The sequence below is a fragment of the Toxotes jaculatrix genome, chromosome 3, assembly GCF_017976425.1.
Source record: "Toxotes jaculatrix isolate fToxJac2 chromosome 3, fToxJac2.pri, whole genome shotgun sequence".
Taxonomy (NCBI): Eukaryota; Metazoa; Chordata; class Actinopteri; family Toxotidae; genus Toxotes; species Toxotes jaculatrix.
The window spans coordinates 2,108,059-2,132,746 of NC_054396.1; the positions used below are offsets into that span (position 1 = coordinate 2,108,059).

Consider the following 24,688-nt stretch of genomic DNA (forward strand, 5'->3'; position numbering starts at 1 on the left):
ACTCACCCAATTGGGCCACACCTAAATCCCAGTCAGAACCCACTTCAAGCCCATATGGAAAAACACGGGCAGGGCCTCCACAGAAACTGCGGACAAACTCACTTAGAACCCATATTGTAGCCCATTTTGGTCTCACCTGAAGCCCTGTCCAATCCCTCTTCTAGACACACAGGTAGGACCTAAATGTCTCTCGGATGTATTGCCCAGTTGGGCCCCATTAAGGGTCCATTGTGATCTGACTTTGTGCCCATATGGGCAAACATGTGGGGCATGAATGGGTCTTGTGTCACTCACCCAGTTGGGCCCCACCTTAATCCCAGTGAGTACCAACTTCAAGCCCATATAGGCAAACACATGTGAGGGCACCATCAAAACTGCGGACAAAGACACTTGGGACCCTTATTTGCAGCCCAAGCTTAACCCTTATGGGGCCCACATGGAAATGCTGGCTGGGAAGTGTGAAGTGTTAAAAATATTTCAGACATGAGTAAAGTAGAGTTTCAGTAAATATTCATTTTCATAATTTTTATTGTCATCACCAAATTGATCAGACAGAGAAATATAATGTGTCAGAATATTCTTTTGGCTTTTGTTCTCAACAAATCCAATTCCTGGTTTCTAATAAAACCACATTAAATTCGCTTTAAAAACACATCAACCAATGATAAATTAATAATCCTCCAAATTGGCAGATAAATAATTAAATAAGTTAATAAATATACAAATACATTATTTAACAAATAAGAAATGTTTCAGTTAAATTAAGAGCTAGTTGGCATATAAAATAACACTGACATGTAAATTATTGCAGTACATACATAATTCCTGAATAATTTAAAATGAGGTTGCTGTTTATATCAAAAGGCAGGATTATTGATGCATGCATGTGATGAGCCTGAGAAATGGCAAATTTGTCTCTGACTTTCGTAGAATCGTTAAAAAAATGTGTGAGTAGAAATGAAAAAGAGGAATATTATCAATCAGTCCTCAGAGCTGCAGTCGTCCTCTGCTTGGTGTCCCTTGAAGCAGGCTGACTCGTAGTGCTTGTTCAGGTAAGACTTGAGTGCAAAACTTTTGTGGCAGCGTTTGCAGGAGTAGTGCTTGAAGGCTGAGTGCGTCTGCATGTGGGCGCGCAGGTTGGAGCGATCGGCGAAGGCCTTGCCACAGTGGGCACAGGCGAATGGTTTCTCTCCGGTGTGGGACCTCATGTGGCCCTGCAGGAGCCAGGGCCGACTGAAGGCTTTGCCGCACACCGTGCACTCGTGCTTCAGGTCATGGGTCAGCATGTGCATGGCCAGCGCCGGCATGGACACGTACACCTTGTGGCAGGTGGGACACTTCCTGGCTTGCTGGCTGTCCAGACTGCGGTGAGTCTGCTTGTGTCTGCTCAGATTGGAGGACGTGGCGTAGGACTTCCCACAGTCACAGCACATGTAGCGCCCTTTGGTTTTCCCTTTGGCAGGGCTGCAGTCTGCCGAGCTGATGCCCTTGCTGCTGTTTGATTGGCTGCCTCCTTTGCGCGGACATCGCTGGTTGGGTCTCCGGCGGGAGCGTCCGTCAGAGATGAGGAAGTCATTGATGGTGCACGTTTCCAACTCAGGGCCGCTACTGTCCGACTCCACTGTGGCGGTGGAGATGGGGCTGTCCGGATGCTCCATGTCATGGTCGGAGAACTCTTCCCCACTGCTGCCACCTGGGGAGAACAGGGGCCCTGTGGAGAGCCCGGTCTGCTCACAACCTGACTCCTTTGTGCTCTGCAACACTGAGGGGATGATGTAATCATGGATGTAGCCTGGAAAAGAAAAGAAAAGCATCTAATAAACATATGGCAAAGATATTTTCATTGGAATAAATGGATGGAAGATCCTCATGATCTCAGTAATGAAAAGTGTCCTCTTACCTAACCCTCTAATCAATATGAAACCTACACAGGAAGTTATTTGTAAGTGCTGGATTCAGAAAGCTTTCGAATGAAATAATGCGTCTTTGGTGCATAGTTCTACCTCGATCGATACCTGCACTGGCTCCAACAAGTGCTAAATATAAGTCAAATACAATGTGCTGACATTGACAAAACAGTCACAGAGCAATGGTTTGGCTCCCAATCAGTCCACCTGTCACCGTCCTGCGGCAGCAGCTGAGAGAGTGTCTCAGCAGTGAAATCCCCCCAATCACTAAATGATTTTAATCAGATCATTCCCCATCTGTGGCGTTTTCTGAGTGTTCATGAGTATGGTAATGGGGAGATTGAGTGACAGGTGTGGGCTGCGATTTAGAAAAGAGGGAAGGGAGGGCCAAGGAGGGTGTATGCGTGTGTGTATGTTTTGGGGGGAGAAGCCCCCCCCCCCCCACACACACACACACACAGAGTGGAACACAAAGGGAAGTAGACAGCTGGCATCCTAAATCTGGGGAACAAATGATTCAACTCAAGCAGAAGATGTGTGATGCTGGTGGTGGGTGTGTGAATCCACTCAAAGCACACATTTCTTTGGATGTTTCTCAAAGCCAAATACACACACACACACACACTATATTGTTTGTATTGCAGGGCTGTTCTCACATCCAGCCTCTGTAGAAATCCCACAGATGAAAATCTAATGTCTGCCAAAGCACTGCTCATGTTGCACTTTATTGAATTACCTGCAGCACTCTCTATTTTCCAGTCAATACCCATCCTCTAAAAACCCTGTCCCATCACCTCTTGCTGCTCCACATATGGATTGTGTTGCTGCAATCCTACTCCCGGTGGCTATCTAACATCCTGCAGGATCAGATGGAGAGAGATGCAGAGATGAATGAGGGTGGAGGAGGTGGGGGTGGGGGGGTAGATGATAAGAGGAGAGACTCAAGGGCAACTGCACCATCTAAGGACAACACAGTCCCAAGCGGCTATCTGCTTTCTCCCGAGTTTTTTTCCCCTTCTTTCTGGTCTGACCTGACAAAAGGTTGCATCAGATTTTGTGCCTAATGCCTGCGTGCACGTATATCTCATCATTCATGTACACAATAGTATTAAAGCCAAAGGCTGCTGTGTGATCTGGTTTGAGTATTAAGCTGATTGAGCCAGCGTGACCTGAATACTATTTAGCATCCGCCGAGTTAGAAAACAAAAGTCCTGAGACATACGGGAGGGGGTGGGTGCTGCCTGTGAGGGGTTGGCGGGTGGGGGGGGGTTTGGGGTTTTCCAAGAGCGATTAGGGAGGAAAGACAACAACATAAACACGACTGTGTGAATCCCTGTCTGTTATTTTAGCTTTTAATTCCTCAATTTCTATGAGAAAGCCCATGTGGAGCGTCTCCACACAGAGACATCAATCTATACCACAGCAGAAATACACACGGCAAAGTGGAAAACACAACAACTCAGAGAGATGTCAACTTACCATTTTCACTCAATCGCACCGCCAAGTTGGTGGCTGACTCAGTGATGGCATGTGTCACAGTGTAAGAGTTGTCCCAGTGGTGCTGGTGTTGGTGGTAGTAGTTGGAAGATGAGAAATCGTGAACCTTCGGCTGCTTCACCAAAAAGGAGCGTGGCATTTTTTTTTCCCCTGGTGAAAAACTGATGCTAGAACCTCATAGAAAAATGTGAACAGACAGATGATTAAAAAAAAAATAATAATAAGGAGCAGGAATACACTGAGCTTCCAGACAGAAGAGGCCAAACAACAGAGGACTGGAGAAAAGGTTCAAAGGTCTGTCCTGGAAACGGTTTAAAGCCAGAGAGAGAGAGAGAGAGAGAGAAAGAAAAAATGTAGTGAAAGCAGAGAGAGAGAGAGAAATCAGAGGACAGGGAGGATGGAGAGGTAGACAGAAAGTGGCATGAGAGAGAAAGAGGCAGAGAGAGAGAGAAGAGAGAAGAGAGAGACAGAGAGAGAGAGAGAGATGGCTGGACTAGCTGAGCTCAGCACTACTGCAGCCTTTTATATGTGGGGCACGAGCCCCAAAGATCAGGTGGTGCTGTGGAAGAGGGAGCTGCTTAGCATTAATCCATCAAACATCCCCAGGGACACACATCAAATTACCACGAGCCGTCTGTGCTTCTCCCCGCACGCGCACACACACGCGTGCACACACACACACACACACACACACACACACACACACACACACACAGCAGTCAACCACCTCCTCCTCCTCCCATATCCTCTTCCTCCTTTCACCCCTCTGTCTCTCCCCTCTCCCAGGGAAGGAGCGGAGACAATAGTGGTGCAGAAGCACGTGGGTGACACAACACACAGCACCTTGTCCTCCTTTGTTTTTCAATGAAGTAGCTAACACACTTTATGCTGCCCCGAACACACACCCACTTCCCCCCAACACCACCACCACCTCAGATATTCATATAATTCAGCTTATTATATATAGATATAAACAGATATATATAGATATACAAACACACACACACATATGTATATGTTTATGTACTGTAATGTGTATACACACCATTGTGTAAATTCTACAGTTTGTGAAACCTATAATGTTCAGTTTGTACTGTACAGTGGTGATGATGTACTGGACTGCATCTTATTTAAAGGTGTTTCTAAACACAAACAATAGCTTCAGTAATAAACGTATACAGTAGAAGAATGAACTCCTCTCTGAGAGTATCAGTAAAAATGTGTGGCAGAGCTGTAATGTTGGTGTGTATTAGATTATAATGGAGAACTCACTGAGCGGTTTAAGGCTGTTTGTGTTGGAAGTGAACTTCACTGATTTACTTCTTCAGTCCTTTAACATGGTCAAGACTCATGAAAGACAGAGTGATCACAGTAGGTGCAGCAGAACCATACATGTTCTTCCTCATCGAAACCAGGCACCTATATTACCCACAATGCAGCTCCACAGCCGACAATTCAGATGGAGATTCAGATGTGTTATATGCTAGTAGTTTCTATTGTAGCCCGGAGCCTCTGTCCTCAAGCAGAGATGAGGATCAGGCTGCAGAGGTCTGATAAGTTCACTTCTTTCCATCCACACTGTTTGTGAATGATTGTCTCGTCTTCCACTCTCTGAGGTTTTAGCAGTGACTCATGACAGTGTCTCTATTTCCCCTGCAATAAGTAACAAACTGCAAATGTTCCTCCAGAAAAGAAATGGAAAACTGGAAATATAACTGGAGAGGAAATAACAATCGCATGAAAAAAGATTGTAGGTATGATTTTGTTTAAAAACTCATATCATCAAAACTCCCATCACATTCCCAGCAGTAAGGATCTCCCATAATTCCATTTTTTTTTTATTACATCCACTGACCTCCTGACAGTTAATCAGACCATGTTCATGCCCTATGAATTGTTTGTTGCCACACTGTGATGAACAATAGTCACACATCAAACATTACTTTGCACATTTTCCTTATATTGATGTGACATCAGCTGCAGGTTGAACATTTCTATGATTCACTTCCATCCTCTGTAAGGACCCTGGCAGGTTTATGTCTCTCTGAAGACCCCAGCCCTCCAAATCCAACCATATAACTCTCATCGGGATAAAAAGGCACCTCCTGGTGACTTCCAGTCCATCGGCTGTGACTGACTGACCTCTGTGCGCACGCAGGGTCATGGGGTCAAACTCTGGTTTGGCAGCTGCAGCTTAATACAACCGAGACACATCCCCTCACAGATGGCTCTGCAAAACGCAGTTCAGCATGACTAGATCATAAATCAGAATCCAGATCAGAAAAACTTTATTGATCCCTGCAGAGAAAATTGTTTGGTGACACAGCACTCTGTTAGGAAAGAGGAAGTAAGTAAAGATAAACAAATAGATAAAATAGTAATAATAACAAATACACAGGAAGTGAATTGCCTATTCACTTGTACATGTGCAAAAAGTCACAGTTTGGACAAAAGTGTAAAAATAGAAATGCACAAAGTGAGTTGACCATAATGTGCAAAGATAAACTGAAGGAGATGTACAGATGTAAGTGATCTACAGTGATTTAAACATACGTCAGCAGTACGGACAGTAGATGGTGAAAGCTGTAAACATGGTTGAGCTTCAGCAGGAAGAGGAGGAATGGTAAACTGGAAGGAGCACCAGAACTCTGAGACTACACTCAGAGGGTCCAGCTCCACCCCCAGGACTGTGCCAGCCCTCTGAATCAGTTTGCTGAGTTCTGCAGAGTTCCGGGTCCAGTCTAGTTTGCCGTCCCAGTGGACACCGAGGTATTTGTACTCCTGTACCATCTCTACCATCTTTCCCCTGATGAAAAGAGGAGCAGCAGGAGTCCTAGATCTCCTCTAATCCATCACCAGCTCCTTTGTTTTTCTGATGCTGAGCTGCAGGTGGTTCAGCTCACACCAGTCCACAAAGCTGTCCACCACCCTGTGGTACTCTGACACATCTTCCCCCCAGTTCATACAACAACGGCAGACTCACCTGAGAACTGCTGCAAGTGGCAGGTCTGTTCATTGTACCTGAAGTCTGAGGTGTTCAGGGTAAAGAGAAAAGGGGGCAGGACAGTCTCCTGTGGAGTACTGCTCACCACTGTGTGTGACACACACAGCTCTTAAGACGTACATGCTAAGGACGTCCGGTAAGGTAGTCCACAATCCAGGACACCAGAGGAGCATCAGCTGGCATCTTCTTCTTCTTCTTCCCTGCTGGAGTAATCAAAGAACATGACTCTGGCTATGTATAATAACCTCACAGACAGGTGGAATCTCCATACTAAAGAATGAAAAAGTTATTTATTTATTATTTATTTATTTTTATAACTGTCAACAAATCACATAAAAAGACCAAGAACAACAAATTTCATGTGTGTATCCAATCCGATCTGTCTTATTTCTCCACACCACTAAAACACATCAGTGAGAGACACTGTTACTGTGGGTGACACGTTCCTTCATAACCGCGACACACACACACACGCACACACACTGGCTGGCTTCAGTCATAGGCTTCACAGGTGGTTGCCTGGGGCGCCACCAGCTGGGAGATGTCAAGGAGGAGGAAGAAATGTTTTTTAACCTGCTGACTGTCTGTAATGTGAAAGTATTAGAGACACAGATGTGTAACCTGATAATGTTAGAATCATACAGTGATGTGAATAATCAGGGTATGTTCCACATCGCATCCTGAACCTGGTTAAAACCACAATAATAAATCACAGGGATGAGTGTGTGTGTAAAGATACTAACGGACAGGTGATGTTAACAGTACAACACACAACAGGAGCTGAATAAAGCTTAATCTGAAAGAAGAAAGTGTAAAATTATTATAATTGATATTAAATACTAATGATTATTCCAAATCAGACCCCCTCAGCAGGCGTCTCACATAGGACCCCAAAGTGTCCACAGATGTTTGATAACCTATAGTGAACAGCTGCTTTAAGAGATGATTAAGATGTTTATATACAGCATATATACAGTGGGTACGGAAAGTATTCAGTCCCCCTTAAATTTTTCACTTTTTGTTAGTCGCCACTCTGCCATAAAGCCCCGACTGGTGGAGGGCTACAGTGATGGTTGACTTTCTAGAACTTTCTCCCATCTCCCGACTGCATCTCTGGAGCTCAGCCACAGTGATCTTTGGGTTCTTCTTCACCTCTCTGACCAAGGCTCTTCTCCCCGATTGCTCAGTTTGGCCGGACAGCCAGCTCTAGGAAGGGTTCTGGTCGTCCCCAATGTCTTCCATTTAAGGATTAGGGAGGCCACTGTGCTCTTAGGAACCTTAAGTGCAGCTGAAGTTTTTCGTAACCTTGGCCAGATCTGTGCCTTGCCACAATTCTGTCTCTGAGCTCTTCAGGCAGTTCCTTTGACCTCATGATTCTCAGCTGCTCTGGCATGCACTGTGAGCTGCAAGGTCTTATGTAGACAGGTGTGTGGCCTTCTTAATCAAGTCCAATCACCACCATCTCACCACCATCTCAAGGATGATCAGAAGAAACGGACAGCACCTGAGTTAAATATATGAGGGTCACAGCAAAGTGTCTGAATACTTATGGCCGTGTGATATTTCAGTTTTTCTTTTTTAATAAATCTGCAAAAATTTCAACAATTCCGTGTTTGTCTGTCAATATGGGGTGCTGTGTGTACATTAATGAGGAAAAAAAATGAACTTAAATGATTTTAGCAAATGGCTGCAAAATTTTAGGGGGGGTCTGAATACTTTCCGTACTCACTGTATATATATATATTTATATATATATATATATATATATATATATATATATATATATATATATATATATATATATATATATATGTAGTCATTATAGAGCAGTCAGATCCTCAGACATGGGTAAAGAAACCAACAGTTTAGTCAGATCAAATAAACTACTTGAGCTAGAGGTAAAACTGAAAGCGAGCACATCATGACCACAGGAAAACCATGAACGTTAAGAACTACTCCAAGTCAGTAAGTCAGGGTTGAAGCAGGAAGTGAGTTAGTAAACAGTAACAGATGTTTACTGCAGATAGCTTTGCTAATATTAACTGTTCACCTGTTTTTGTTTGTTTTTGTGAACTGTATGATTGTTTGTTTCCCAGCTGAACTTGCTGTTGGCTGCACTGATACATTCAGACATGTCAGCACTTACATTGCTGACTACAGTGTTATTACAGTACTCAGCAGCTAGCACACCATCAACATGCTGACATCCTGACCCATGAGTACACTGTAGTCATTACTACATTATTACATGAGTTATGATGGAATAGTCATTATTACATTATTTTGATCTCAACTACACCTCTGTGATAGTTCACAGTAGGTGTCGCCAGGTCACATTTTGCCATGATGAAACACACACACACACACACGCACAGAGAGAGAGAGAGAGAGAGAGAGAGAGAGAGAGAGAGAGAGAGAGAGAGAGAGAGAGAGAGAGAGAGAGAGAAAACCACACTGTGACAGCTGGTAAAACTCTGCCTCTGGGTTAGCAGTGTAGTAGCAGTGGTGTCATCAGTGAGCCATGAGAGATTTCCTGAGGCTCTGCTATGATATCATCAAACAAAGCACAAACTAACATGGAAAACAAAACAAAGCATTTTTTGATACAAAATTAAGCGCCATAGTTATAATTTTTTTGGGTAAAAAATTTTTCAAGTCACAAAGAGAAATGACAGACTGAGCCTGAACGTTTCTGCTCGAGAGAAATCCGGTGGTTGTGGTTTTTGTGTTTTCTGATTAAATGTGTGTTAAGCAGTGGTGGCTGAAAACGCACCCAGAGACTGTCTGTCTGTCTGAGGACGCAGGGCTGTGATAAGTGAGATAATTTGTGTTAATCACATCCAGTCATTAGAGAGCCATCTGAAAAACAAACGCAGGTCCTTTTCACTGAGGCGCCTTTTCAGCACCTCCACAAAAATCTCCACTCAGCCATCTGACAATGCAGCAGCTGCACGGCAGTGAATGAGAGTGATTGTCTCTTTTCTTTTTATCAGCACTTAAGTGAGTGAGAAGAAGGAGAATTTCCCCTCTTCACTCCGCATGTTTTTTCAGCGGTTTTGTTATGGCTTGCTTCAGAGAGCCACTTGTGATTTATGTTCCAACACAGTATTTCATACACACGGCGTGAGGAACGCTGAAATCTGTCTCTCGCTCTTCTCTGGAGACGCAAATAACAAAACACCTCGAGTCAATCTGGAAGTGACTGGGTAAAGTCTTAGACAATCAGCCACATCCACGCCATGTCACCTCAGGCAGGGGAGGTGGGATGAGAGGTCAGCAGAGGAGATGAGGAAAGACCTCCCAGCTGTCAGGTGAGGTGACTGACAGGGGATGCAGTGGGGATGCTAAAAAAAAAAAGGGTAGGGGGGGGGGGGCGTTGTACAACTGCATTTTAATCTAGTCAGACCTCAAACCTGATAAAAGGAATCTATCCATCTCTCTCCTTCCCATTGTGCCGGTCTTCAATCACACGTGTCACTGGCCTCCGCTGTGGTGGATGTCAGAGTCTCGGGGGAGCAGCCGGGTGTGAGCTACAGATGCTGTCTGAGAAGGAAAAAAACCCCGAGCAATGAAGAGGATGCAGAGCGTGATGACACGCCTGATGGTAGATGGAGCTATGAGATAAACCCTGAAACAACAGGTGCATCATGTTCAATACAAATATTCTAAATTTAAAAAAACAAAAAAACAAAAAAACATCACTGATCTGCTTTAAACTCATCTTTAAAGTAACAGTGCAACATTTTGGACTCCTCTGTACATGGAGGAGCTGGAGTCAAGGCATGGCCAGCTGAGCTAACTTAGCTTAGCTTAAAGACCGGAAGCAGACTGCACACTGCCACTGAGTCACAGAACACATGATGAACATCAAAGAAGCTAAAGCAGTACATGAAATAGAGTGACAGCAGGTTCTGATATCATTTCTCTGGGTTCATGTATTTTTTGAGAACCAAAACCCAAACTAATGATAGCAAATCTACCTGCATGGCAGGAGGTGAGAAAAGTTTTTGTTGTTTTTGTCATTTGAGTGAACCAGTCAATCTTTTCTCTCTTTTTTTTTTTCGCATCCTGTGCCCATTTACAGGAGCTCAATCAGTGCAAGGACAGTGTCTTGGCATGTTGAGAACATTTCTATAAAAAGTGTGTGTACTCTGCTGCAGCCTGTAAAAACAAAAATGACCATACAGCTCACATTAGTGAAATAGGCCAGTTCACTGCCTCACAGTCCCTGTCCCGGTGTCCTTGGCACCTGGTAATGACAGAGACGTCCGCAGCGCCCTCTTGAATTCACTTTCCCCTGACGCTCGCCTTGGACTTTACCCTGCCAATAATGCTGCATATTTCTGGCCTGGGGGCCTACACTGCTTCTCCATTTCTGTTCAATACACAATCAACTGATGGTGTCAGTGGGGGTGACATTGTCTCTACAAGTGTCATTCGCCGGCCTTGAGAGCACTTACACTAAATGGCTCTTTGCCAAATAGCCCTTTAGCGTTGGCCAGTTCAATTGCACTGTCAAAAGGAGAATTATCTGCAGCCGGGCCCCAAATGGGAGCTCTCGTCTGATAAAGGACACGAGGAATCATTTAGGCTAATGTCTGCGCATTAAAGGAGCTGCGTCTCGCTGGCAGTGAGAAACCGAGGCTAAATCGCCACATCTGCATGAACAGGGGATGAAGTGAGCGCTGTCAATTTGTTGTAATTGAGAGGCACGAGCAGGAAAAAGTGTGTGCGTGTATTGGGGGTGAGGGTAAGAGGGGGTGGGAGGGAGGGGTGAGAAAGAAGTTTCATGGAGTTCCAGCTGTAGCGCTATGGCAACAGCAGACTGTTGTGGGGCTCACTAGAAAAAAAAAAAGTGGGGGGGCGGGTATTGGAAGAGGTGGAGGCCTCTCACACACCTTTTGTCTCCTGGCCATCTGCTGAGCTTTCATAATGGCTGCGAGGGTGAGTGTGAGGAAGGGGGGCGGAGGGTCATGGGGCTGGATAACGGTGGGGTGGGGTGTGTGGGGGTGAAGGAGGGGGAGGGTTACATTCCGTCACCTTACAGCTATCCACACCCGCAGAGCCGCGCCGGGCCAGGCCAAGCCAGGCCAGGCCACAGGAGGCTGCAGACACACACTGGGAGAGAAATTTACAGCCCCAGTGACCCCATTCACATGACTCTCCATCTCCCAAACACTCACTCTGGGTTATTGCTCATTTGGTTAAGCTGTGGAAGGCTACGGAGGGTTATTAATGACAACACTACCAAACCTGCAACAGCAGAGGGACAGGGTTTTAAGCACAAAGCCAAATCCTGACTTGTTTACACAGTGTGATGTGTGTCGTCAGCGTTTCCTCCAGCAGATTTAGATTTTTTGGAATGTGGCAGGACACACGCTAATCGTTTTTTTACAAGCTTCAAAGGGCAAACCTGTCTCCTAGAAATCTACTATATATTTTTAAATTGTCCTGTCAGATGTGTTTTGGTGGAAGGGTAATTACTGGCTGAGTTATGTTCACTGGCAGCCCAGGAGCAGTCTCATTCCCCTGCCACACAAATGTAGTAGGGATGTGATCAGGGGCAGGTGGTGCATGTACAACATGCCGGGCTTTGACACTGTAGACCAGGGTCCCCATCCTGTATCTCCATGTGTGGTTGTTTTTAGACTAAAACTCACTGAAGAACGTTTGGTCAAAATTGGGCTTTTGGTTAAATATTGAAAAAAATAAAAACATGTAACTTTGCAGATCACGATGAGAACAAACTTTATCCTGGCAGCTCTGTATTTATGGAACATACATTAGTGTACACTTTGAGTATTAGTAACATATGAATGTGATTTTGAGGAAACAAACGTTGCAACAGGACCTGTAATTATCTGGCTGTTAGAGTCAGTGTTAGCTTTGTGCATGTTGTCACTGTCTGTTCAGTGAGACACGATGGACAGATGTTCAAACCACAAAGATGACAGATCATCCTCAGCTCGTGATTTCACAGTGACTTGCTGATAAAATTACATACCAAAGCAGATTTTATGAAATTAATATAGGTTGTATAGATTTTATTAAATGAAGGTTACTTAAAGTCAATTTGCAGTAACTTCCACTGTTATACTGTGTGTTTCAGTCAGACAGTCTGTAGATATGTTCCAACAATCTAATATCATGGAAACTGGATTTATCAGTAAAAGATCTTCGACATAGAAAGAAGTGTGCTGGAGATTTAGGCCTTTTACTTTACCTACATTTTATTTTAACTGCAGCATCTCATTCAATACAATCTCAAAGCACTTTTACTTTTTCACACGTCTGTTTTTCTCGTCCAGTTTCCAGCTGCCATTGCGTGACACATTAGAAATATGCACATGTGCTTGTATCACAATCGATGACTCAAGCTCAACGGAAAAAAGGGTAGAGAAAAGAAGAAGAACAGGAAGAAGTGGGAGGAGAGGTAGGCCGTGTACGAGGAGAGGGGGTGTTGATGAATGGCACAGAATATGGCTCAGAATGAATAACTTCACTGCATTAACGGATCCATTACAGGACGCCATCTTTTTTTCTTTTTTTTTTCATCAATGTGGCTTTTTGGAGCCTTAATGCAGATGTTATTTATCTTGTACAGTTCCCAGGCTTTTTAGATTGAACTGTTCGGATGTCAGAGGGTCAGGTTTCCACCATCCAACTGTAATACACTTCATGGCCCCTAATAAGATGTGATGCAAATAAATATAGGGCCTTCCCTCAAAAACTCATGGGGCTGGGTGGAGGGTCACTGAATCCGTACTCCCAATAGTTTCTCAGCTTCAGATATGACCAAGAAATGTGAGTGTGGTTTCCAGTTTGAGGTCCATATTTTCTCCAGCACTTGTCTGAGGTAGCTGGGCACCACGATGCAACTCTAAAGTGTCACCATGTGTGCCTGTTCTCAGCTCAGTGAAGTGACTCTGTCTTTACGCCTGTGTCCTCCTCTCTCTAAAACTGGTTCTGCTCTAACGAGTCTGAGTGTCATGTCTAGTCCCTATTTCATATCTTATTTTGAAATCTGTCTCTGCCTGTTTAGTTCTAGATTCACTTCCTGCCCTCTGGTGTTTTCCCTCCAATTCTGATTACATGCCCCGCCTTTATGGTTTTCACCTGTGTTTAATTGTTCTTCTCGCCCCCCTAGTCTATTTAAGTCTTGCCTGCCCCTTTGTCGGTTTTGCCTCTTGCCTCTCGATTCGTATACCTCTGCCTGATTTTTGGACTGCCCTCCCGTGTACCGACTTTGTTTGTATTAAAGACTAGCCTTTGCCTTTTATCCCTGTGTTCTGGAGTCCTGCATTTGAGTTCTTTTCTGAACCTCCTCCCTGACACTGAGCCCACTTCACCTGTGGACTGTATAAAAGCTCAAACTGGTTAATGAAGCTCAGCATCAGGGAAGAAATGGTCCATTGTGGACGAAACTGAAAGCAGCCTGCAGCACAGCTGAGCTGGTCGGACTGGGTCAAGCAGGCTGTCACTCCACTAAGCTGCACAAAAGACAGCTCCACTTGTTGCTGTAGCTGCTGCTGACTTAAATATAAGCTGAAGATACCATGATGTGTGCTGTGTATTACATTTAATAAGAAATGAGGGACATGAAAGAGGGAAAATTGTTCATCCTCTGTGGGACATTGTGTGTCAGTATCAGTATCAAAACCATGTGCTCACTATAAAAAATGCAAATGAACAGAGCAAAAACCTGTCTCATTTAGCTAATTGGCACACTCTGCGTGTGTGTGTGTGTATGAAGAAAGTGGTATTGACCCCACGAGCAGATGGGCTCCTCCACACTGCTCTGCTCAGGCCTGAACACACACCGGGTCGTGGAGGAGAATGAATGTGGGAGTGTGTGTGTGTGTGTGTGTGTGTGTGTGTGTGTGTGTGCGTGCGTGCGTGCGTGCGTGCGTGCGTGCGTGCGTGCGTGCGTGCGTGCGTGTGTGTGTGTGTGTGTGTGTAAGCAACCATCTGACACTTCCCACAACTGGTCTGCACTCCCCCTAATGCTTTACATGTGAATGTAACAAATGGAGTGCAATCAGAGCAGTGGAGTTAATTACAGAGATGGTGTGTGACTGCAGACTTTCACTTGATAATCAGAGACCTGGTCTAACTGACTCTGTTTCGCTCTAAATTTCTATAAGCTGATGGCAGAAGTTGGGTAAAGTAAAAACATATACGTGCTGCTAATTTCAACATTTTTTGTCATTTGTCTGACTCAGCACTTCTCTCTCAGTTCATTAAAAATGGCAACCTACTAATACAAAGTGTGAGCTTGAAAGGAAAGAAACTGTGTCTCAGATCTTGTTATGTACTTTCATTTCCCTTTAGCTTCACTTAAAATGAGTCCATAAATTAGCCCCCACAGCCTCTGCAGAGTGGATGTGATCTTGCTGCTCACAGTCAGAGGCAGAGATAAGGTCAGAGGAACAAATGGGAAACCTGTCCTGTGGTTGCACTGGTTTCTGGGTCTGGTGGAAAAACTGGTATTTCTGCCTCTTCGTTACGGGCTTCTCTCTGACTCCTGACTGAACTGTTGAACACCGGTGCAAAAGGCTGGCTCACAAGAACGTGCCTTGTCCGTTAACAGTGGAAACAAGTAGTTAAATACACAGCCACTGGTCAGGAGACGTAAGATAGATCACCATCATTTTTACAGCACTAGTCTTCGATAATATGTTGTTTCTAATGCTATGTTAACTTGTGGGAACAAGATATTTCTGTGTATTTTTATAGAAAGGGAACAAGATCAGTTTGGGCCAGTGACACTGAGGCCTGGTTCAGGCTCCAGTCCACTGCAACCCTGAAAAGGAAGTAGATACAGTACAGAAAATGGAAGGGACAAGATCCATATACATGTACACTGCATTTGGAAAGAGGCTGTTTTCTTAACAGCAAGAAGGTATATTCCAAATGCATGTATACTGTATGTGTGAACAGGTTGTTACTCTGAGGGAACAGGATGGTGTACTGTGGGACCAGTGTGCATGTGTGAACATGTATATGCATAAACAGGTGAATTGTGGGAATAAGGTTTAATCCTGGGGGAACAAGATATTATATCATGAGCAAGAGATCCATAAACATGTCTTTGTTTCCTGAAGGAACAAGATCAGTTTAGATGTTTACAGTGTGTGGGACCATGATCTCTACACACACTACAATCTATACACTATACACACCCCTATATGTATACACTCACCAAGCCCTTTATTAGGAACACCTGTACACCTGCTTATTCATGCAATGATTCAATCAACCAATCACGTGGCAGCAGTACAAAGAATGAAATAAGAACAGAACGAGTGGGAACAGGCTGATACATATCTTGTTGACACACCACATGAATTCTGGTCCAACCAGAAAACAAAATGGAAATAAAAGAGTAACAACTTGTTCTGCATTTTCTGGGGGTGAATTAATCCTTTATTGCTTCAGCAATAATCCTATGGTCACAAATGATAACATCAGGAAAACACAGGAATGACAGATTTCATGGAGATCCCACACAGTGACGTGGTCCTGATAAAGACAGGTGTGGACCCACCGGTTGCTTTTACAAATCAACTTGTTAGCTCTTTGTACTCGGAGCATGTTAGTTGGACCCAAGGGTGGACGGTTCCTGTCCACATGTAATTATGCTGATTGAGTGAGACACCATGTTGTCTTCTCTTTCACTCTTTGATACAGTCGGGCTGATGGAGAAGACCGTCCATCACAGCTGATACAATTAAGAGTGATTGAGGGCTTGTCCATTTATTGTTGCCAATGCCACCCACACACACACACACATACAGAACAAGCTGACATTAGGACTGTTAGAGGGATTGGATGTGTTTTTTTAAGATGGTCCCTGTCACTGAATACAACTAATTAATTCATTAATCTGATAAAAAAAAAAGAAAAAAAGGTTAAAACATAAATGGTAAAAAAAATGTATGTAGTGTATTTTATAACCATGTCTGCCAAAATCAGGAGGAATATAGGGAACGTAAGCACAGACAGCAGAACAGTGGATTATGGTTTCTACTGTGAAACATCACCACTGGTGATGGAGAGCAAGGTATTCAAATATTTGTTTTTTTACTTTCTAAATGATAAATCAGTAGTTTATCCCGTGTTAGTGTTGTCAGCAGTCGGTATCCCGCTGCAGTGCACTTCATCATCATCAATCATGACGCAAACACATGCAAAAAGTAATAATGTTTAATTCAAATAAAACCATGCAACAGGTCACAAACACCCTGATTAGATTCAACCCGTTATAAAATAAACATCCAAAGCCATACATTGTGTTCAGTGGGCGTTCACTGTATGTGAGACGAGACGACTCCATGGAGTATAACGCGGGTCAGCCCAGAGACGAAAGAAACCAAAAACCAAACCACCACCACCCCACACCCTCCCCTCCCACCCCCACTGGCTGCTAATAATCAATCACCATCACAAAGCGCTATGAACCATATGGCACACTGAAGACAAGTCTGAGAACATGAGTGATGAGCCAGCAGTGCCCTGTTGATACATACGCTGCTGAATGTCTAGTAGCAGTTTATTCCCGTGTACCAGACGCGTGCTCGTTTGAGGAAGGCCTGTCAAATTCACATTGTCGGGACTGCAGAAGCTGGGGAATTTGAGACTAACACAGCCTGGAAGACCAAGCAAAACATAGTTTGGAGTGCACTTCTTTTTTTTTTTTTTTCTTTTGTGAAGGGATTCTGTTTCAGCACACTGTGAGATATGTTGATGTTTTCTGTGTGAGCAATAACTCCAAATTATTCTAACATTTAACTCCCATTTTTCAGTCGGGGGTTACAGAAGTATGTTTGTTTTTGCTGTGTAGCAAGATTCAAATCCCTGACCACAACACCCACGCAACAAGGACTTAACTGTCACCACTTGACATGAAGAATCCAGCGCGCGCGCGCACACACACACGGGACTGGTACACTCAATCAGGTCATTTGTTATTTTACAATCTGTATGCAGAACACGAAGATAATAAAAAAATAACAATAGTATGATGTACAGTATTTTTGTTTCATAATGTTTGGTCTGCACCGTGAACTTTAATGGATGATGGGCACTGGAGAAGGAGGTCAGGTTCACCTGCACATCCCTCCGTCCAATGAGAGCCTCCCAAGGAAGAAGTGGGAGTTGAGAGTCTTGGGTAACATGATAGTCAGTGATAAGTGTTTAGGCTTCTATGTATGTGTGTGTTTGTGTGTATGCCTCTGTGTCTATTTGTATGCCTTTGTGTATGTGTGCGTGTGTGTGTGTGTGTGTGTATGTGTGAGAGAGAGACAGGGGGGGACAGCACCAGGAGCCTCAGTTGCTGTACACCTGGCCTTCGGGTGGCTGGGAGAGCCTGTTGTTCTCTTTCATCATCATGTGCTGTCTGAGCTCCTGCAGCACCATCCGGATGTTGTACGAGTTCTTCCACCTGGACAGAGCTGTCACCGCCTTTATGTCCACCTGATGGGAGAGGAAGAAGGGGGTGGTCTGTTTTTTTATTACACTCCCACTTATTGTGCAACCTGATGCGAAGGTTAAATATGTAGAATGCAGTGTCAGGTGAAACCACTGGCTTTTATATTATGAGTTTTGATGGTGTCTGATAGAAAATGAATGGGCTTGACACTTTGCTTTGTGTCATGCCACACTCAGTGAGTCTTCACTGTACATCAAATATGGTTCTTACTTCCACACGCAGCACTCTATTCTTCCTAATGAGACTGACACCATTACTACTGCACATCGGAAACTGTCAACATTAATATTAGATGTGTCCTTTCATCCAAGATTTGGAGGAACAGGTTCCATACTTTGAATTTTTAATCAGACAGAAACCATCAAAATAATATAATGCCTCTTTTCTGCACAGTAGACCTGCTTTTAAATAACACCATTTAAATGATTAAGAAATGAATTGTGTTCCTCCTCTCAGCTTCTGAAAGTATTTATAGCACCTGATTGTAAATAAAACTGTATGACACAGTCAGCTCTGACAAACCTCCACACATTTGCAGTCTTAACGGGAAATTAGACAATGCAGCAATTACCAGAAATAAGTCCCCCAAGTAGCCACGTGACTACTCACTAATACCGCAAGTGCGGGGACTGGGACGGACCCAGTGAGTAAGTTCAGTCCAGAAACCTGACGTCATTAATAGCAACAGCTCTGTGAAAAGGTTTTAGGAGGAAACACTTAACTCTGAATGTTTCGAACCATTTAGGAGTGGAGAGCCAGTGGTAAGATAAGGTCCTCTGTACATACATTTTATGAATCTTAATCAAATTGTTAAATTGAGATTCCCAGAACAAGCAGCTATCTAACATTTGCTTGGATTTAGACCATCACAGACATGTGGCAAATCAATAAGCAGGGCTGCTTTGCTGCTGCAGTTCAACGTGATGAGGTGCTTTATTTGTTAGGTATGTAATTCAGTGGATTAGTGTGTAACAGATATTAATATCCGGTACACAGAGCCCTTCTGTGGAGACATCTGGCACTGTGTCCTGAACATACACACCTATGTGCTTCATAATTAAATTGGATCAACCATGGCTGAAACAGGAGAAAAGAAAGCACCAGGCTGAAGCTGCTTCTGCTGGGAGCAGAGCAGTGTATACATTATTCAGGTCTAATTCAGTCCATAACACACCAATGAACACTTCCAATGGTCCAATGTGATGTTGAAATGTGGATACTCACCACACCATTTGAATTGTGTACACCGGTCAGGTTGATCTTGTTCACAAAGCGGACCAGAGGGGGGTGCTCTGGGTATCTGGACCCACATTCTATTTTCAGACTGTATATCCTGCCTTCATAGACAGTCTGCAAGCAAAGAAATGAGTGGACACGTTAGCTCAAAGAGTGAAAGTCCGGGAAACTCTGACAGTGTGTGGTGTCCAATATTTCTTCACCAATAATTAACATTTGTTTATTGAGCTTGGAAGTTCAGTCTTGACCTTGGAACAACAGTTTATATAACAATCTCCATTTAAGGTCCACTAACTTCCTTAATGTGGAGTGTCCGACCACATCACAGAAAATCTGATCTAGACTTTAATAACAACAAAGCAAATTTGATATTGGACTCACGTTACATTTTATTAATGACAAACTTTTTACATTAGGTTTACATTAGGGTAAAGGAGAGCACTGGCATCAGAGGAGTAGTCTCCATGGGCAGATGCCCTGTGTCTGGGTTTTGATATTGGTGTTGAAGAAGTCACACCCCTCGCCTCAAATCTGACGTTACAAGGTTCTTCAGTTGTGTGTTGATGTAAAACAGGTTTTACATGAAGAAATAGTAAGATTTGTTTTTACTTCAACTTCACAGATCATATGATAAAAGTCAATACCTGAAACTCACTCACCCTGAGTTATTTGCTCGACAGGTTCTGTGTTTGCATACTTGCTTTTGGTTGTCCGCAAACTTGTCCCTGATGATCTTACAGTGGACCTGTTACTACACCTGTGCTTGCTGCCGTCACTGTACATGTTGTTATTATTACCGTGTCTGCACTTCTTCTCCTTCAGTCTAGAACACTTGTAGGGTTATTATGCTGCCCCCCGTCAGAACCAAAAGAATCACATCTCTTGTACCTACAACAGTACCTTTGGTTCCGTTGGTACATGTGGCAGTGCAGAAAAACAAGTACTATCACGTCTTCAGAATTTTGTATCTGTTCTCGTGACACCCCCATTTACATGCTGTCAAATTTGTTCCTATGCCACTATGGTAAAGGAGAAAAGTTGCAATAGACGGCCACACAAAAATATAACTGGTGCAATCATGTGCTTCTCTTTACTTCTAAACCACAGAAGGAAGTACTACCTCATAACTCTCTAGAGGGTAGGGTGAACCATGTATATGCCAAGAAAGGAAGCAAAGCCAACCACAATCTTAGCTCTCAAAAAACACATGTATCTAACACCTGACAGTTCCTAACACACTGGAACAGACTCTACACAACCTCAAACATGTTGCTTCTCAGTGTCGAATTTACAATGTAATCACATTAAACCATCCTGATGCCCACAGCATCACGTGTTATAAAAAAAAACACCTCTATTTTACATTCTTCATACCAGCCTCTTCGTTAAAAAATAAACAGATTTAACAGTTTATTACAAAATGCAAGAGTTCACACAACTTTGTTTATTTTGTTTTATGAGGAGAGAGCATTTTGTCAGTAACTGAATTTTTACAGTGTGCACACAGTTGAGATACCTGCCCTGTTCAAAGCAGTGCAGTTCTGGATGCCTGTTGAACAACTGAATGGATTAGCGACATGCTGTATTAAAGAGTTGTAGGCCCTGGGGGTGGCTCACCTTGGCGGGGCCAATGATCATGCCATTCCAGTGAGTTAGCGTCATGTCGTCATCATCTGCAAGGCCCCAGCTCACTGTACCGTCTCCACCTCCCTTCTGACCTTCCTCCAGTTCCTCCAGCAGCCGAAAGCTGCGAGGAACTACGACGCCTTCACACAAGCACAGACACAAAACAAAAAAACAAACAAACAAACAGTACAATTAAATGACTTGTATCTGATCACACAGTGTGAAACATTTGTCATTATTAACTCAGTTCTTTCCAGGCTAACCTAAAGCCAGGTGCTCAAAGAGCACTGATCTGCTATAATACTGAATTATTTTTCTATTTTCAAATTAGCAGGATATGTCAGAGATTTCTGCTATTACACAGCATTGGCTATCAACCTCTGAAACACACTAAGATGGACGTGTATGTACACAGTTAAATTGTTTAAGTGTTTAACTTTGAAGAATTAAAGTAACTGCTGACAAACAAATGGGAACCATTAATCGAACTACAGACAGTAAAAAGTTAAATGAAAGTTTCACAGGTTTGTGAGACAAGACTGGGTTTATTTAAATGATCCATGATCCGTGCTGTCAATGCTGACTACACCTCTAAAAAGGTCGAAACTTTTCTGTGACTGTTTAAGAAGTTTCCTGCTTAACTGGTAAATGTAAGAACACAAGGCTGAGGACAGGTTTTCACAATAAGCAATAAGACTGTGTTTTCAAAGTGTCAAACACCGCGTTGAGTAAAATATATCTTGGGTTCAGCTGATTGACGATCTACTGACTGAGAATTTCTTCCGGAATGACAAGACTCTCCAGTTGTTGAGCAGGGCTGTGCTGCCAGCCAGCTAGCGCTAACTACTTCACTACTAATCAAGCTAGCCGAGGGTGTCACCGCCTTACGAGCACAGTAACCCACAACAGACCGTTTTTAACTGTGATGTGGACTTTATCATAATGTAGATTTTTCTGTGGCAGGCAAGCTACACAATGGTACATCAAGGCTGCTGCAGAATTTCGAGGGTTGCTCAAAGACTGTGGGCCAGCTCAACTAGCCAGGGAGCGAGCTAGCATCATTAATAGCAGTATTTTCTTTCACACAGAGTCCTGTTAGAGTCAAAGCCCGCTGCAACTGGACTCTTGGAAACCGTAAAACTATTATGCAGCGAATAGGATACGATAGAAAATGTACACCTTCATCGGTATGATGGAAAATATACTGTCTGAACTGTCGGTAAAGTCTCCTTACCTGATCCGGCGGCGGCCGCCATCTTTATCACTACTTTACGGAAGCGCGCGCGTATGACGTTTTCCTCCTCCTCCTCCTTCTTCTTCTTCTTCGTGTTCTTCTTCTTCTTCTTCCTACTCTTCTTTTTCTTAACTGACGTTTAAAGGCAGCTGGCATGCGGATAGTTACATTAATGCCGGTCGGTCAATTCCCACATTTTCTTGATTGCTAAACTTTTTTCCATCAGTTCTGTTTAGTTGATGACGCATCATCTGTCCTATTCAGTAGTACCCTATTCCAGTACTTCTCTTCCTCTGATCCCTAATCTTGGCATTTTCTCTAACATGTCCTTCCAATAACATGTTCTACAGGTCCTGGTGCTTAACACTCACAGAGACTGGTTGAATGAGTCCCTATCATATGTAGAGTGCAGCGTGGCTTTGCTGTGTCCTGTTCATAGTCTTGATATTACAGCATCTTCTCTCCTGTTTCCTCCTCTGTTTATTACACTGCCTGCTTTATTCTGAATTGAATGCAAATGTCATTCGTGTCTCCTGGTTCTAATGCTTCTGTCGTACTCTGTTGATTTTTCCATATGATGCCTTTCCCCTTTGGTTTGGATAGTTTGATACAGGTGTCTATATTTCCTCTTCTAAGTGCTTGTTTGTCCACTTTTAAATTTCCTCTGAAACTTTACACGAGCTAGAACCCATAATAATTTGACCTAAGTGTCTTGTTTTATTGCTCTTGAGTCAACTGACATGATTTTGAATAACAAATCCTGGAGAGTATTGGACACAGTGGATTAAAGACTAGAGAGTGCAGATACAGAATCGCTGCAAATAAGACTTTGTTTGGTCTGCATGGTTCAATGCATTCTAGGGCCATGAAAATGACATACAACTCAACTGTATACACAGGAAATCAGACATGAGCTTAAATATATTATATGTGACTTGGAACTGTAACTGCAGAGCCTGTACTGTCTGTAGCAGGGCCTTTTGATTTATCAGAAAAAACATGCACATGATGATGAGTATTTGTGATCTTTATACCAACAGACACACTCTCTAGATCTGCATTTTTGTTACTTGTCTTAATTTGCAGCATTTCCCAGGACGCCTTTTTGGTTGGGTGGTTATCTTTAAGAAGTCTAAGATTTATCCAATAGTTAACCAGTGCTGGTTTACTGCATAGACACAACAGCGTTTCTCCTGTGTCTGCATGGAGGACACACAAAGGCACATATACATACTCTTTGGGCTCTCTTATGCTAAACCATACGTTACACGACCATAATCTCATCTGGATCTTATTAAAGCTATATAAATGTGTTTGAATATCAATATCTGCTTTAATTACATGCTCCAAATGTCTTCCTTTTTTCTACAAGGTCCTATCATCCCCAAAATAACAACTTTCTGTTAGGTTTTTTGGACTCAGACTCAGAGAGCATGGAATAAAGACAAATGTAGTTTATTATTAAGAATAATGTCCTTAAAGTTGAAGCAGGGCAGGCTGAGTGAGACTGTAGACAGGCTTGATCAGGTCGAGGTGTGCATCCAGGTATAGCGGAGAGGGGGAACTGGTGGATCAGGAAACTGATGATGACAGAGGAAAGATGGTTTAGGAACAGGTGCAAATGAAGCTAGAGAACAGTAGAAACTAGAATTAGCATGAGGAATGATAACAATGGGAATAACACTCTTGAAGAGTCCACCCCACAATACCACTAGAGAGAACAGACAATCCGATAAAAAAGAAGGAAGGGTGTTCTTATACTTCAGGCTGAGGATGTGGCTGATGAGGTGATTAGACACAGGTGAGCAGGAGTTCTGGAGGAAATCAGAAAGTAGATCGACAACACCCAGGTCAAGACACACAAACACGTACAGGAAAACAGACAAACAGGGGAAACCAGCAGCAACATGAGGGATGAGGGAGAGACTGTCTGCTCCTAACATCAGTGACTTTTTCACTGGATGTATTACACAGTGAACGTGAGCCCTGACCAGTAGTCAGTGGCTCAAACTACCGGAATCAGTTCCACCAAGTTTATGAGTAATGCAGAGCTGTAGACCGGTTAAAAAGGGGCTTAAAAGTCAATAAAAACCAGCACTTCCAGCTCTGGAAGCTGGAAATCATGAGAAATAAACACAGCCTGTGTTTGTTTCAGCACAGTGGGTGGGACTATGCAGTCAAAGCTCCAGCTAAATGAATCATTTGCACAAATCTTTTTAATGAACTGAGTCCACCGATTCAGGACAATAAAAACATCTGCTTTGCTCATCACTGATGAAAGGTGTGGTCAGACAGTACAGGTTCGCCATCTACTGGACAACATGGATAGTATCAGATTAAAGGATAAGTTCACATTTTTCATCCCAGCAACAAAACTACAGTCAGGTGTGTGTATGAAGGTTTCCTTTGTTATTAACAACAACAACAACCACATTATTCTTCTTTTTATTGAAGGAAGACACATTTTTTGCTGAGCTTCCAAGGTCAGTGTTGTCCTTGGGAGATGACAAAATAAGATCAGGATCCATTTAGCAGCTGTGTTCTCATAGTACATTTCAATTTCAATGCTATATTTATGGTCATTGTTGCTTTTTCAACGATTTGTTTTTCCTTCATGGCTTTGTTAACTGTAGCTCAGTTCCATCAAGTGTCCCTATAAACACTGACAGTGAGTCATGGACCTTGGACTTAGC

The 24,688-nt window shown here is 43.3% G+C and overlaps 2 protein-coding genes across 2 annotated transcripts; both read right to left on the bottom strand.

Moving 5' to 3' along the window:
• Positions 1-980: 980 nt before the first annotated feature.
• On the bottom strand, positions 981-3,543 carry LOC121179574 (transcriptional repressor scratch 2-like). The gene is made up of 2 exons (XM_041034484.1): positions 3,387-3,543; positions 981-1,792 (listed from the first exon to the last, which is right to left on the bottom strand). The coding sequence occupies exons 1-2, from the start codon at positions 3,541-3,543 to the stop codon at positions 981-983; spliced, it is 969 nt and encodes a 322-aa protein (XP_040890418.1).
• Positions 3,544-17,068: 13,525 nt separating this feature from the next.
• On the bottom strand, positions 17,069-22,131 carry LOC121179546 (ubiquitin-conjugating enzyme E2 variant 1-like). The gene is made up of 4 exons (XM_041034449.1): positions 21,996-22,131; positions 20,753-20,901; positions 19,124-19,249; positions 17,069-17,883 (listed from the first exon to the last, which is right to left on the bottom strand). Exons 1-4 carry the CDS (start codon positions 22,015-22,017, stop codon positions 17,737-17,739), a joined length of 444 nt encoding a protein of 147 aa, XP_040890383.1. The 5' UTR covers positions 22,018-22,131; the 3' UTR covers positions 17,069-17,736.
• Positions 22,132-24,688: the final 2,557 nt, after the last annotated feature.